Source organism: Anopheles darlingi, chromosome 3 (genome assembly GCF_943734745.1).
Source record: "Anopheles darlingi chromosome 3, idAnoDarlMG_H_01, whole genome shotgun sequence".
Taxonomy (NCBI): domain Eukaryota; kingdom Metazoa; phylum Arthropoda; class Insecta; order Diptera; family Culicidae; genus Anopheles; species Anopheles darlingi.
The window spans coordinates 37,505,939-37,520,938 of NC_064875.1; the positions used below are offsets into that span (position 1 = coordinate 37,505,939).

General features: G+C 50.7%; 1 protein-coding gene across 1 annotated transcript in view; it reads right to left on the bottom strand.

The window, feature by feature from the left end:
• LOC125957070 (homeobox protein caupolican-like) overlaps positions 1-15,000 on the bottom strand; it is a 61,077-nt gene that overhangs the window by 33,832 nt on the left and 12,245 nt on the right. The window contains exon 2 of the mRNA XM_049689478.1: positions 10,986-11,417. Within this exon, the coding sequence (XP_049545435.1) occupies positions 10,986-11,417 (432 nt within the window). The remainder of the gene's footprint in view (positions 1-10,985; positions 11,418-15,000) is intronic.

Here is a 15,000-nt window from a genome sequence, read left to right on the forward strand (position 1 = left end):
ATGATGGAGCAGAACAAAAGTGGAGACACGAAATAAATCGCATCAATGCGGGACTAACTAACGGTAGCGCCACCGATATCCACGGGGGTGCACCCCGTTCCATTCTGCTAAATCCGCCGAGCGGCCGAGGTCCGGTTGCTCATGATAGTAAAACGTGTATGAATGAAAAGACCTGAAACCGAGACCCCCAGAAGGAGGAGGAGGAGGAGTCGTAGCACACAGGTGAACCAAGCAGGCGAGCAGCAAGAAATCAACCGCTCTGAATTATGATGATAGTAACGGAATTTATATTGTGTTAATGACAATATCAGCGTGACATTAAGTATGCGGCCGCGCGCGTTGTATTAAGCTTTCAAAGCATTCGGTTTGGATTTATTCAACGACTGCGCTCTCCAGGAGCTCCCTTTGCTTTGGCGCTTGACTTGCAACAACATTATAATTGCCAAGACACACTCAACGAGCATTTCTTTTGCTTCCTCTTCTTCATGGAGTGTCGTTTGTTGGTGCGGAAAAACATGAAAGAGGAACGAGCTAGCAGCAGCAGCAAAAACACGGAACCATACGTATCAACCCGGGGCACAATCTCGTAAAAACTTCAAACGAGTGTTGAAAAGATTAGTTTTACAACTTGATCAAGGGGTGCAGGCGATGGCCACGACGAGCCCACCAGGCGCTGTGGTTCGTCACAAATCTCGTCCGTTGGCTCCTTGGCGTGGCCACCACATACCGTCGTCACTTTATACCGTTGGCCATTTTTAATTAGATGTCACCGCGCCCCGCGACTGTCGTTCATTCGATTCTGAAGCCATTCGCATTCCGCAGCCAGTCCAGGCGAGGTTGTTTCTTGCAGAATGAAGGCTGAGGTGAGTCAGAATAGAGTAAAATTTGTCACTCATTTGCAGCTGCTACACTGAGCGTGTGTGCGGTTTCGTGGCGGCGGGGGTCCCGGAACAGTGAACCTTTGTTTGACTGTTTGATTGATGACCGTTGCATGTGGTGGCCGCCTTTGGGGTGCTTGGGTTGCGACTCCTTGCGAATCTATACCATTTTCGCATTTGCACTGCATGAACGGCGACGGCGACGGCGACGGCGACGGCGACGGCGACGGCGACGTCGACAAACCGCGAAAACCTTTAAAAATCGAGCAGACCAACCCGGCGCACTCGGCATCCTGCATACGTTTATCGCTTATCATAATTATCATCCATCCAGGAGAAGGGGAAAATTAAAATTAACCGACCATTCCGGTGGCTCCTTGTTTGTTTGTAGTGGAGCAATGAGAGTAGAGTGTACAGGAAAACAATCGGTCCCTCGACAAACCGACGACAAGTCGACAAGAATTGAAATGATGATCACTGCTGCACAGTGCTGCACAGTAGCATAATGAGTGGTGGTAGATAATTAGATTCACCCCTTTCTGCAGCCGTGGCCGAGGCCTAGCATTTCTTGCGAAATTCGGATCACTTCCTTTTCGCTTCAAACCATCTTGCAATAGATAAGCGATTTAACGAAGCTTTTCAAATACTGAAACAGAAACTATCCAACGAATATTTTTTAAATTATAACGAACCATTAGAACACGTGCGCTCACGTCGATAATTGTGCTCGTTGTCGTGTGTGTGTGTGTGTTCTGTGGACAGAATAAATTGGAAGAGAGCCCTTCCAATACGAGAGTGCTTATTATTTGCACTCTTATCGTGTGTCTTCAATCGAGAATCGAGTGTAGCTCCCGCGATCGGTCGTCGTTTCGCACCGAAGCCACGTCGAAGACGGTCGAATAATCATTATGCTCGGGCCGCAACAAACAATGTACTTCCAATTTGTAGGCCTTGTCAAAATAAATAAAGCCAACATATATAGAGCCCAACCATACCAAACCAAACCAAACCGTCAAAGTCCCGTATCGCTGCTGTTGGATAGTTGCTCGATCGTGTGATCGTGTTTGGGGTTGGCCAGAGGCACTGGCCAAGGAAAAGCCACATATGCTGTAGGGTTGCGTTTGGACCATGCTTGGAGCCGGCGGTGATCGGCTAGCTACCCTTTAGCGAGCCTCAACTCGTTTGCGAGCAAAGAGCAGTAAATTCTGGCACCAGTCAAAGTGGCAATTTATGGCGTACAGATTTCACGCATTTCGAAAAACCGATAAATATAGTAAGAAAACTAAAACAAACGCAAAGAATCGCGAGAGGGTGGATTGTTTGCTGCAACACGTTTCATGCTGCGCTGCTACGGATCGGTAAGGTACGAGGACCTCTCGACCATTTCTGTCCACGAGGACACCGGGCAGAGGGTTCGGGAGCCTCGCCGGTTGCCTTCGGTACCCCTTTTTGTATCTCAAATGGTATGTGGATAAAGGAAGGTGGTGCAAAGCATGTCACAAACGGCAGCAGCAGCAGCAACAGCAGCAGCAGCAACACCATCGCCAACATAGGCAGCAGCAGAGGTGACAGAAGTATCCATCGTTCGCTCGGTGGCTCGGTGGCCTGCCTGCCTGCCTGCCAATGGAATATGTCTGCTGTCTGACCTCCGGTCGGTCTTATCGCCGCAGGAAAATCATCAACGACAGGCAGACCTCCGAGAGCCAACGAAGAGGCAATTTTTCTTTTAAATGATTTCCCCGCGCAAAGCGCCAACCAGCGTCTGTTGACCATTCATGGGCGAGTTGAGAACGAGTGTACGGCTTCGGCAGCGTGATCACTCCATTCATAAATACGCTTTACGCCAGGAAGATTTAGATATCTGGTTCACAAAACGCGTGCAGCCTCGCGTCGCTGGTTTAACAACATAACTAAAATTGAAAATAGGGCCCCAACCGGGAGTGTACCAACCGACCAAACACCAATGTCGCTGGTCACCGTTCAGTGAAAGTGTAGCCACATATTATGTTGAACCTGATCCCGAACGAAGCACCCATTGGCACGGCGGACGGTGGTGCAGATGCAAAAGATCAAAGTAACACCCATTCAGTGCCACTGCGATGTGGATTGCGATTGTTTTTCATAAAATATTTAAATTTCAACGTCGACGTTTTTGTCTTCTTTTCCAGCATTTTCGGCGGTTTTTTTTTTGCTGTTGTTTTTGGTGAGGGAATTCCGCAACCACCAAGTGTGACGTGAGGAATGGGTTTAGCGAGAGACACACACACACAGAGAACACTGTCTGTGTCGTCCGGTGGCTGGATCCGAGTCCGGGAGCCGGTCTATCCCGATTCATCGATAATATGGACCCAACCTCCCGACCCGGTGGTGACCGTCTTGAACGTCGTCGTCGTCGTCGTCGTCGTCGTCGTGGAGATTACAAATACGATTTCTATACATTTTATATTGCCGGCTTCACACAATCGGTGTGAACTATCTGAATTGGTATCCCGCGACACACGCGAAAAGGTCCGCGGGAAACCTGCCTCCTTCCTACCCCTTTCCCTGGACACCTGGTTGGTGCCCCGCGGGTATGGCTGCTGCCGTTTCTCGCCGGTAATCGTGAGGCGCGAAACCCGCGAAAACAATGGACGACAAAATTCACTCACGAACACCACAAGCAGGAGGTAGGAAGGAAAAGGACGAAAAGGGTGGGGGGGGGGAGAAATAAGACGCATAAAACTATTCAACCGGTGCGGTGCGGTGCGGTGGTCGTCGGTCCTGTGGCCGTGCTGAGTTCCTGGAATTTTTGAAATCAATTCTCGGCAGCGCATCCAAGTAGCCCTATGCCTGGCCGAAGTGTTTCCGGTGTCGCCTGCTGCGATCGCTGCGCAAGGGACTGACGATGCATCCCGCCACTCATCCCGGGGTCCCATCCGGGGATATGTGTTGGCACCTTTTCGGGCGCAGGCTCTCGGGGACAGAGAGGATTAATTTACATTCCTGTGCAGTGGCAAGAATTACTTGGCACTTTTGGGCCCCGGAGACCAAAGATTCGTTCCCTGGTGCGCAAGGGCTATCATCTTATTCCGCTTTGTTGTCCCCCCTCTAATGTATCGGTGATCGGCGAGCCCGGCAACCGGCCCGGGGAACACCGAGTCCCGTCGTACCGTCATACCTTCCATATTAAAACAGCATCGCGTCGCATCGCGTCGCATCGCGCGCGTAATGGACGCATCAGGAATTTAAATTGTTCGATCGAATGTAAAGTAATTAGCTGCAAAATTATCGTTCGATGCAAGCGATATGATTAGAGAAGATCGTTCGTACTAAGCACGGCCACCGAGAGCAGGACAACCAAGAGAGAGATGGCAGAGTAGAGCAGAGCGGTTATCATTAGCTACTCATCTTCGTGCAGCATAAGACGAAGAAGGACTCCCGTCGTCGTTTTACTAGCTCTGACGGGAACTTTGATTTCACTTAATGTCAGTTTCGTGGACGTTTAGTGGCCGCGATTCGCTTGGCTGCGTTCAATTGAGATGCAAATTGAGATTAATTTGAAGGTTGGCTTTTTGGCGCGGTTCTTTGCCTGAGGCTTCTCGGGGGGGGGCTTCTCCCCAAAGGAGCCAAAAACGGAACCTTCTGTTGACTGTGTTGTGGCTGTTAATGATAGTCCCCATTCCCCCTAACGGTTCTCTCGTTGATCATGTCTTTAATTCCCTTGTTTTCGTCCAACATTAATTGCCCACACGATAGAGGGAGAGAGAGGGAGAGGCTGTTCCAATCGGCCGACATTGAAGTGTTGGGATCACCTCGTCGTGAATTTCGTAGGTGGCCCTCGGTGGCCGCGTCGACATGAGGTGATAAAAATTGGTCATGATGGATACGACTTCGTTTGCTCGACGACGACGACGGCAACGACTTGTGGAAGGAAATGTGTGGCACGTTTGCATAGCCCGGGACCATCACCAGGTCGGTAGCTCCTCGGCTGACTATATTTAATTGGCCACTCTCCGTGGCCGTCGCCGACTGTTGCGCCCCCCGGGCCCTGTTTTTGGAGACTGTTGTGCCCTTGTTCGTGTGCATGTGTCTGGGTGTGTGTGTGTGTGGCGGTCTGTGTGGGTGTTCTTGGGTCGAAAGTTGTCGCGCCCCGTTGCTACGGCCAGTGAGACCACCAGGACCACCGGACCGGGCACATAAAACCCAGGAACAACCCGTACCCGGTACTAACATCAACATCCAGAGAAGAACACACACGTGCTGGCATGTTGGATGTGTTGCCCCCGAATTCGGAAATAATGCCTCGGAAGAAAGGCCAAGATGCCACCAACCTGGGTGGCAACGGCCGCCGCCGCCAGAGGCCTTCCCCCGATTTCGGAATATTAAAATTTCGAAATCATTATTACACCTCGTTATTTTCTCCTTCCAGAAGCCTTTCCTCCTTCCACACAACTCCTCGGTCTCTGGTGGTGGTGGCGGTCGGTTCGGAACCATCGACACCATCAATAAAACTTGTTAATGATACCTTTTTTTTCTCTCTTTCCACCCTTGGTGCTGCTCCTACGCCTCCTCGGACCGGAGAGTTGAACCAATATTTTTCAAACTCTTCATTTAGCGCCTAGCGGCGCGCCGCAGTTGGTTTTGGAACCGACTGTCAAGTCAAGGCTTGCTTCTCGCTTTAAGGGTGTTATATACTCGCCACCATCCCTTGTTTCCGGATTCCCTGATTCGATCTGTGGTGTGACACTCTCCACCACCCGTGGACGTTCCTCGATTAAACCTTTTCCGTAAAGACGAGAGCATCGCCGTTGATTTGCGGTTTCTCTCGCCGGTCGCCGCGCGCACACACCAAAGAAAGGTGACGACAACGACGACGACAAACCGAAAGCCCTCGGACCGGAGACCGGAGGCGAAAATATCACCACTCGCGGAGTCCGATGGAGTGCCGATGAATGAATTTAAATGAGTCGTTCCTATCGAAGCGAAACACCAGCTCCCTCCACAAAAAAAAACTCCCAAAAAACCAATACCGGACACCGGACGAAAGGCACCGACACCGCCACCGCCTTGGGACCCCGGATGGACTGGACTGTGGCCATCGCGGCGACCTCTGCCTCTTCTTGAAGCGCTCGATAAAGGTGAATCCAGCGACAACAGAGACAGAGAGAGAAAGAAAGAGAGAGAGAGAGAGAGAGAGAGAGAGAAGATTTCACGGTCCAGGGTCCGAAATCGGCGCACGTCGTCGACGGTCGACGTAAGTAAATTTGAAATTAGATAAAATGAAACTGTCAATTAATTTTATTCTCAGCAAATAAATTTGCCTTCCGATATGTTTAGTCTCGAAAACGGAGGGGGACGACGACGTCTTCCTGTGTTCTTCGCTGGCATTGGGCCCTCCGCTGGCTCCGTGCTGGGACCTTTGGTATTGACCCCTTTTTTCGCCAGCCAGCCAGTTTTTGGCGGTGGTCCGGGCGAATAATTAAGTAAAATTGTTTTCGTGCTTGTAACTAGCCTCACTCTCTTAATCTTGTTTTCCGTCGCCACTCCGCATCCCTTCGTTCCCCGTCGCTTCCTGAGGTCTTTCGGTTTGGGTCTTGTGTGTCCGAGAAGCACAGGCACAGGCCCAGGACCCCCCTTGTAACCGGTCGGTCGGTTGGTCGGTCGCTCTGTCGTACCATAAATTTACGTTCCCCGATCGTTCCCGTTCTATGGAGCAAGGCCCTTGTTGAAGGTGTGTACGGTATCTTCTCACCTTACGAACTTGCTGTATGAGTACTGCCCTCTCTCTCTCTCACTCTTGTATGTGTGCCCTGTGCGATGGTGCGTTGTACTTGCGTAACTGGAGAAAAATTAAAAACTTGCTTTTCCACTCGCTGCTCCACCACACCACGACCAGCAATGTGTGTCCTCTTGTCAAGGGCTCAAACGGAGGTCCGGAGGTAGTAGTGCTAAAGGCTTCTTTCTTAGGAGGAAAGAATTCTTTTGCATGTTTGCCACTTGGCATTGACCCTTTGTGGTCGCGAGAAAGGGGATTGGAAAAGAGGAAAATTTGTGCAAAAAAAACAAAAACACGAGGGAATTCTCTGCATTCGTCCGCGCATTGGAGCGATGCGCGCGGTGTGGTAATGAATTTAAATAAACTCACTATCTCGCCCAACTACTCCTCGCACCGATCTCGGATAAACCGATCTCGGATAAAGATATAGTAGAGTAACCGCCGGTCGGGTTTTGGTCGGGTACTGGTCGGTAGAAGGTCTTTTGAAGACGTTACCTTTTTTAACAAAGTGTGCGTTTCTATTCTGGGACTTTCTTTAAATGTTGTTCTCGAGGGGGGGATTCTACTCTTTCCCTTTTTGACGAAATACTGCAAATACTACGCAGGAAAACAAATCGAACGCGAATGTGTTTGCCCCTGTCAAAAGCCTAGCATGCAGCATGGTTCGCGGAGCAAAAAAGAGTTACCAAAAGCAGCCCCCGGCACTGTGGACATTGTCGACTGGCTGACTGTCGGGGCCTTAGACTGCCGGAAAGAGCTTTTTTTCCGCTCCGCACTTCGGAATCGATTGATTTCCGATGTTCGCTGTCAAGATATGTCAAGCACTCTTCAGGTTGAAACCTTCCCCCAACCCCCCTAACTCGTTACCACCGGTCCCTAGAATGGTGTAAGCCGTCGGTGTTTGTGTGTGCTGTATGTGTGTGTGTGTGACGGACCGATATAGTGAAGATAACGTAACATACGTAATATGAATGTGGAAAATAGAAACCCCCGGGCTCCCTTCCTCCCATCCCCACCTCCTCTTCTTCACCAGCACCAGCACCACAGTATGAACCTGGGAATGAAATGCTACCATCAATATACCAGGCTGCCAGGCCTACTTCTCGGGGTCCTTTGAAGCCAAACAAGAAAATAAGAGCATCGGTGATATCAAAGTCGGCTGCAATCGGGGTCGAATTTGATTGCCTTTTTCTGTACCATCGAATGGGCGTTAGGAGGGGCGGTTTGAAGCAAAGGCTTGCTGTGGTTCGCGGCCGTGCCCGGGCCTCTTCGAGGTGACGATTGCTGGTTATTAATAATATCGTACAGCCGGAGGACTCCATTTTGAAGTTGAACTTTTACCCATACAGCAGCAGCAGGAGCAGCAGCAGCAGGAGCAGTGTCCATTAGTGGCACAATTGGTGCTCGGGAGGGTGGCGATGCTATTTGAGCTGAGAAACTCGGCACGAGGGCTACATTAGAGCGGAAGAAAAGTGTTTATCACCCGGTAGACCCCGGCCCCGGCCCCGGCCCCGGCCCGGGTTACTGGAGACACTTTGTTGTGTATTGTTGTGAGGGCCACTTCACTCCAACCGGAACGACGGTCGCGGTGCTTATTCTAGACATTCGAATGACGACATCGAGCCCTCTGGAGCTCGACTGATAAGAATCAGTGTCCGACTTTCACCCGGCAAAGTGTTGCCAAAGCGTTATTCGTGTTTCGACATAATTATGGCGAAACGATAATCAGAGCGCGTTATTTGACATTACTCCGTCGTAGAGCCGTTGCTGGAGAGGCGCGGGACACAACAACACATATCTTCATCCGGGAACGCGGGTGCGGAAGGGGTGGACCCCTTTCCGTCTCATATGATGACTAGTGACGTTATCGCCCTCGCAACACGTCAACACGCTATCCAGCGCTTTTGGGTTGAAATAATTAGTTAATAGGTTATCTTTCGCTGAAACCGAGATGGAATCGAACCCCGACCATGGCCCGACGAATAACGAGTCGGTCCTTGGGTGTATGTGCGACGAAAAGTGGGCCAACATTTGTTCTGATTTGTTTCGGCTTTGCTTCATTTAGTGACATCGATCCGGAGGGCGGGAAATTAATTCCGTAACTCAACGAGTGCGTGTGTCACAGTATGGTCCTCGATTTACCGCTGATCAGAGTGATAAGCCACTTCTCGTCAGTAACCGGAATGCCATATGCTACCCGATTGCCGATAGCCGGGCGCACGGATAGAATACCCGGTTGCAAGGGTGATTGTAGATAGCCGTCGATAGTCCAGGTCCCCCACACCCCTCTTAGGTCACATAAATGTGTCCAATTATCTGCCTGTTTCGTTTCGAGGTACGCTACAAGAATCTCACGCGGTCGCTGCTGCTGCAAACGTTTCTTCGAATGAGTTTTGTCTTTCAGTTCTCTGCCCGTTGTCCAACGCCAGGCCAGGGTATGTAAAACAGGTCAACCTGGCAGCAAAACATTTGTTTTACCGCAGTACTGGCTAATATCTTAACGAATTTTTAAACACCGCTTAAGCTGCTTACAAACCTTACATCACAAATCACCGCAAGTGCTTTAATGCGATAATGGTTTGTAAAAAAACTAAGCAGCCACCATGATGTAACCGTGTCTTAATATTCCCGCCAATTCGTTGTCGTTTGAAGGCCCCCCAAAATAGCAAATGGCCGATTTGGGGAACCACGGTTACGGCGAGAGTCTCGTTCGTGGTTCGTGATTCTAATCAAATGTTTGTAGAAGCAAATAGAGGTCCCTCCGAACCGTTCCCTCCACACTGTTTGTGGTCTGCTGTGCCGATGGACGAACACAAACCGCATCTAGTCGGAAAATTGAAACCGGTAATCTTCTTAAATTCAAGACCGAACCCTGGACTCTCGGCGTGTTGTGTGCGATGCAAAGAGCTTACTGCTGGAAACATCGACAAAGTATCTTAACCGCGCTCGCACACATACATCCACTCAGCCACAGTGTGCATCGAAGCAGCCCGGTCCGTCGGTCGAAAGGAATGTTGCACGCCATACATAACCTCAGACTGCTGGTGTGCTGCTGGTTGGTTGGTTGGTTGGTCTCCCTGGATACTCACCACTCGGTGGTACTGGGCGGTATAGAACGTTAATGCCGTCGTCCCCGTGTCGCCACTATTTGCTGCACCATACACACACACACACACACACATAGACACACGAAACATGCAGTCGAAGTTGCACTCTCTGTTCGAGCTTCGGTGCTATTCGGACCAGAGCCAAGGAGGAACCTCCCAAAGGAAGCCCCGTGGGTAATTTCATATTTAAAGCAAAAGGGGTTTAATTTACATCTTGTTATACATTTATTTTAAGTACATGGCCGTCGACCACGGCGACAAGCTTCAGCTCCACCAGGACAACCAACTCCAGGAGCGCCGCTGCCACGCTAGACGATCGGTCGTCGTCGTCCGAACCGAACGCTACTATTATGCTTATGCTTCGGGGATCGGCCAATTTGGGAAGAGAGAGAGAGAGAGAGGTGCTGAAGTGCTACTACGCGTTCTCGTCCTCTGTCCTTGCACCATGATGCGTTTGTGTGTGTGTGTCTTCATTTTTGCCACTAGCCAGCCACGCATTAGAAGTGATATTTGAGATACCGCGGGGAACGCAGAGTGTGTGTTTTTTGATCAGTCAGTTCCTTGGCATGCGCATGTGCCAAAGCATGAGGTGACAATGTCCTAGTACGCGATATACAGTATTACACGGGGATTACTCGTGCTCGGTAATGCACCGGAGTTCCGGACGTCCGGTGGTCCACCATCTTTAGTGCAAGTTGCAAACAAATTTTCTGCCGAACGATCGGTAGTCAAGCGAACAACAGAGTACAGAGTTAAATCGAAATAACGCACTCGGTAACGTTGGCAACGATGCCAAAGACTCCTCTGTTCGTTCAAGACCAAAAACAACTCTTGCGTCGATCCATCATGAGCGATGAAGGACTAGAAGAAAAAAAAACGGAGGAGACGACGCTCACCGCTTAAGACGATGAGTTGTGGTCCTGCACCGCCTGCTTTTCCGCCTGCGTGCACCACGGAACACGCGTGGAAAACGTGAACGTGAACCATTTCCAGTATCGCGAGGCGGCCGCGTCGGGCGTGAGTGGTTCCGTGACAGGAATACGAAATAGGAAAGGGGCGTTCATTAGGCGCGGCCAGGCACTCCGAGGAATTGTGCAGGGATTTGGCACAACTTTCACGTTTTACGAGGAGAGTCAAAATCGTGTTTCGTTTCGCGGCCAGCCAGTAGGTTCTTTAAGGGTCGTGTAAAATGGAAATTGAATGCTAGATGATGATGGGTGGTGGTATGCAAACGCGGGGACTTACCAGTGGCGAGTAGAAGGCAGAACTGTCCACACCGATGCTGGGGTAGGGATTCTGTTCCGTCGAGGGGTAGGGAGTACCGTAAACCCCGACACTGCCGGTCGGAATCCGCGAGTAGCCGGAGAGGGCCAACCGGGCCGAATCGTACTGACAGGAGCAAACCGTCTGGCCGGACACGGGATCTGTCATAATCGGTCGACCGTTCTCACAGCAGGACGTCGCCGGACCGCCACCACCGCCACCGCCACCTCCGCCACCGCCGCCGCCACCGCCGATGGTAGCATTGTTTTGCGAGGTTTGCGAGACGGCACCGGGACTGAGGGCACCGGACGGGGCCCCGGTTGCCGAACCGCCGGGGCTCAGCGAGGGTGCGTTCGTGGCCGAGATCGGTGACTGGGAGCTTGCGGTTGTCGTCTGTCCTCCGCTAACAAGCAGCTGTGGAGAGAATGGGAATGGGTTACGGAAAAGAAAGGAAGAAAAAAAAAAAGAACATTCATCAAAAAACCACTCGAAACCATTGAACTTCGCACCGTGGATTGGCCACCTGGAAGGGGGGGACGTCCATGGAGTCCCCGAACCATCGGCGCGAAACCGCAACGGGTTCACATTTTAATTAAATTATTATGACCATCGTCCGTCCATGACAACAGCGCAACAGCGGATGGAGAGAGAGAGAGCACCCAATCACCGTGGCCACGGTCCCGGTCCCGGTCCCGGTCCCGGCCATGTGATGTGATCGATCTCTACACCTACATCGATCATTTCGCATTCATCCGTCTGTAATAATCTTTACGGAGTGTTAATATGCCGTCAAATATTGTCTCTTTTCTCGTTCACATCAACACCATTTTGGTGGAGCGACTCTTTTGTGTGTTTCGTCTGCGTCTTGCGGACACACACACGGGTCCGGACCGGTTGGTACCTCTTCCTTCTGCTCTTCTTCTCGCTCGGATCGGTTGAAACCGTATCCCGGAACGGGATAAGAGAGAGAGAGAGAGAGAGACCGAAAGACACCCCGAACCGGGTTATCCGGTGACGCGATGCTCTTGATGAGTGATCAAACCACCTCCTCCGCAGCGCAGTCCCTGAAAGTAATACGAACAAAAAAAACGCAAACAAATTCGACCACTTGATGGTGTTGGTGGTGGCCAGCAGTGTCCCCCCCCAAAAGGCTACACGCGCAGTGCTCTAATAGACATAATCAAGTGAAACATTGAAGGAGAAGAAGCCGAAGAAGCAGAAGAAGAACATGGGACACTGAAGCGAAGAAGAAAAAGAAGAAGGAGGAATCCCAACATCTGACAAACCACAAACGCGCGCGCACAACAGGCTCTAAATAAATAATGAATCTAATGGCCCCGCACCACGGTCCTCGTCCTCGTCGGTGGAGTATTTCCGTTGCAGGCGATCCGAAAACAAAAGCAACAAGTTGGAGAGCTTGAAGCCAACAACAAACAATCGGCTGGAGGGGGGAGGGGAGCCAAAAAAAAAGACTCCAGAAAAACGAATCTCTAGCCGTCGGTCGGTTGGTCGGTTGGTCTACAAACGGTGGCGCGGCTCCATGGCGCGATGGCGCGTTTGATGGTTGACGTGTTAATGATTGGAAGCCGCAAAGGGCGTGGAATAAGGTGGGTCCGGGGTGGGTGGTATCTACTTCCTGGCTCGAGCCCTCGACGGCCTTCTCCGCTGTTCCTTCGTTGAGATGTATCTCTTGGTCATCTCGTTATCCACCGACACTGATGGTGACTATTTAGCTGAGCCCTAGATTAGCCGCTACTCCCCGGGCGGACTAGAACTTCAAAGAGATAATGAGCGATAGATAACTCTTCCAGACACATAGAGAGAGAGAGAGATCCAGAAATCGCCAGAACGGAAGAAGAACCATTTGAACGGGGCTCGAAGAAGATTATGGACAATAATCCCGCCAACGATCCCGGTGGCGCGTCATAAACCAAACACTGTCCCAGTGGCGTGTCCCTCTCTCTCTCTCTCACTCACTCTTTCTTTCTTTCTGCCTTCGCTCGGTTGTGGCTTCTAGCTGGAGAAAAAAAGGTCGAGCACACAACGCAACGAGCGAAAGCACGTGAAGAAGAAAATCCCAAATGGCGTACGACCAACCGACCGACGTCTCGTGGGAGTCTGGAATAGTCGGAGTCGTTGGAGTCGGGAGCAGGAGGAAGTGTGGAAGTGGGGAGCACCAGCAGGAGTATAACCACCTGTCTACATGTCACCTTTATCCCCAACCCCGCTGGGGCCGCTTAGACCCCTTCGAGAAGGACCTCCAATGCCAACAACGCCGCCGTCGCCGCCTGCCGCGACCAATCTCTGACAATAATGACAGGCCACTTCAAACCAACCGAATCGTTGAAGCGTTTTTATTCGATTTTTCAAACTGCCATTCCGACTGCACCCTGTAGAAGAAGGGGGATCGTAGCAGGCCGAACGAAGGTGGTGTGTGGAGGGACCAACAATGACGACGACGACGACGACGAGGACGACGGAGAAAAATGTCGAAAATAATCAAACGACGCGTCGCACGTCGCGTTCTACAAACGTATCAAATTACTCGATGATAGAATGCATAGTCAATTTGATTTTAATATTTGTCATATAATATGTTAATTTACAGTTAAAGGCGATTAAAGGTTTCCAGGCAAGGCAAGAGGCCTTTTGCTTGTGGCGTTGGTTGGTTGGTTGTGTTGTGAACGGCACGATGTGACAAGCGAATCCGTGCGTGCGTGTGTGTGTTTGTTTTGGGTTTTTTCTCGGATGGCGGTTCGTTTGTTCGTCTGAAGAAATATTTTGAATTTATTGCTCTCTCTCTCTCTCTCACTTTCATCGCATTTTATTCAATCTTTTCCCCCGCGCCTTATTCAATCCTTGAAGTGAAGTAGTGGGCCTGACTGCATTCGAGTTCCACGACTACGACGACGACGACGACGAGCAGTAAGCTGGAGTGCCTGGCCTGATGCTGCCAAAATGCAAAATCACGCCCACACGCAACGAGGGACCGGTGTCGATATAAGTTGCCATTCGGCACAGGAACACAGGCCTTGAAGGAACAACCGGACAACCGGGGTTGCCGCCGGATGAGTCAAGCAGAAGGTAAAATCAATATCTTATCCAAGCGGAGGGTTTAAAATGTTGATCAAATTTTAATCTTATTCAAAATGACCAGACAAATGAGACTGGGACATAAATCTTCCACACCATAAACTATGTGTGGTTCGTGAAGAGGTGGGGGGGGGAGCGCTTATGTGCACAGGCCGCTGGGTGAGAGCGGCGGGGGACTCCCAATTTGTCTTCTTCTTCCGTTCGGATATAAGGAGTGGAAATGGATTTTCGGGGACTAGCCCTTCTGGCCAGTATCTACTGGCCCTGCCGGCCAAAAAGGGGTCTAGACCTCTTGCCAGACCCGAGGGTAAACATTTTTCGACGTCAGAGAGTACATTTTAATCGATTATACCATACATTGGCACTACAGACATCAGACTCAGGAAATGACAAGCTCAGGTGCTCGAGTATGTTAACCCCCTCGAGGGGGGCTCGAGGGTTACGCACACTCGAATGCGTAAAGGATGGATTTTTCGGTTGAACCATTCTTGATAGGCAAAGGAAGAAAACTGATTAGAACTCGTATATTTAAACGTGCCACACTGAGGCACTTGCATAAGCAAATCTTAATATAGTTGTACCGGTGATATTGCTTTGCGAATAACCTGCAAGTCGTCAAGCACCACTACCGCACAGTAGGCTGTGCGCTGCGCTATGTTTTCCATTCATGCGTAACGCGACTACTCGGCTCGTTTCTTGTTCAAAGGCAAAACGAAGCAAACCGATTCGTTTTGCAGACTGTGCCGTACACGTACAGAGCCTACTTGGCCTAACGCCTTTCGGCCTGAAGCGGAACAATTTGTCCTGGAGCACACGAAACGGTGGTAGTTAAGTTGTAGTTTGTGTACCACCAGTCGGCCATCATCTGAAACGCAACAACAACAACAACAACAAGAAACGGCCA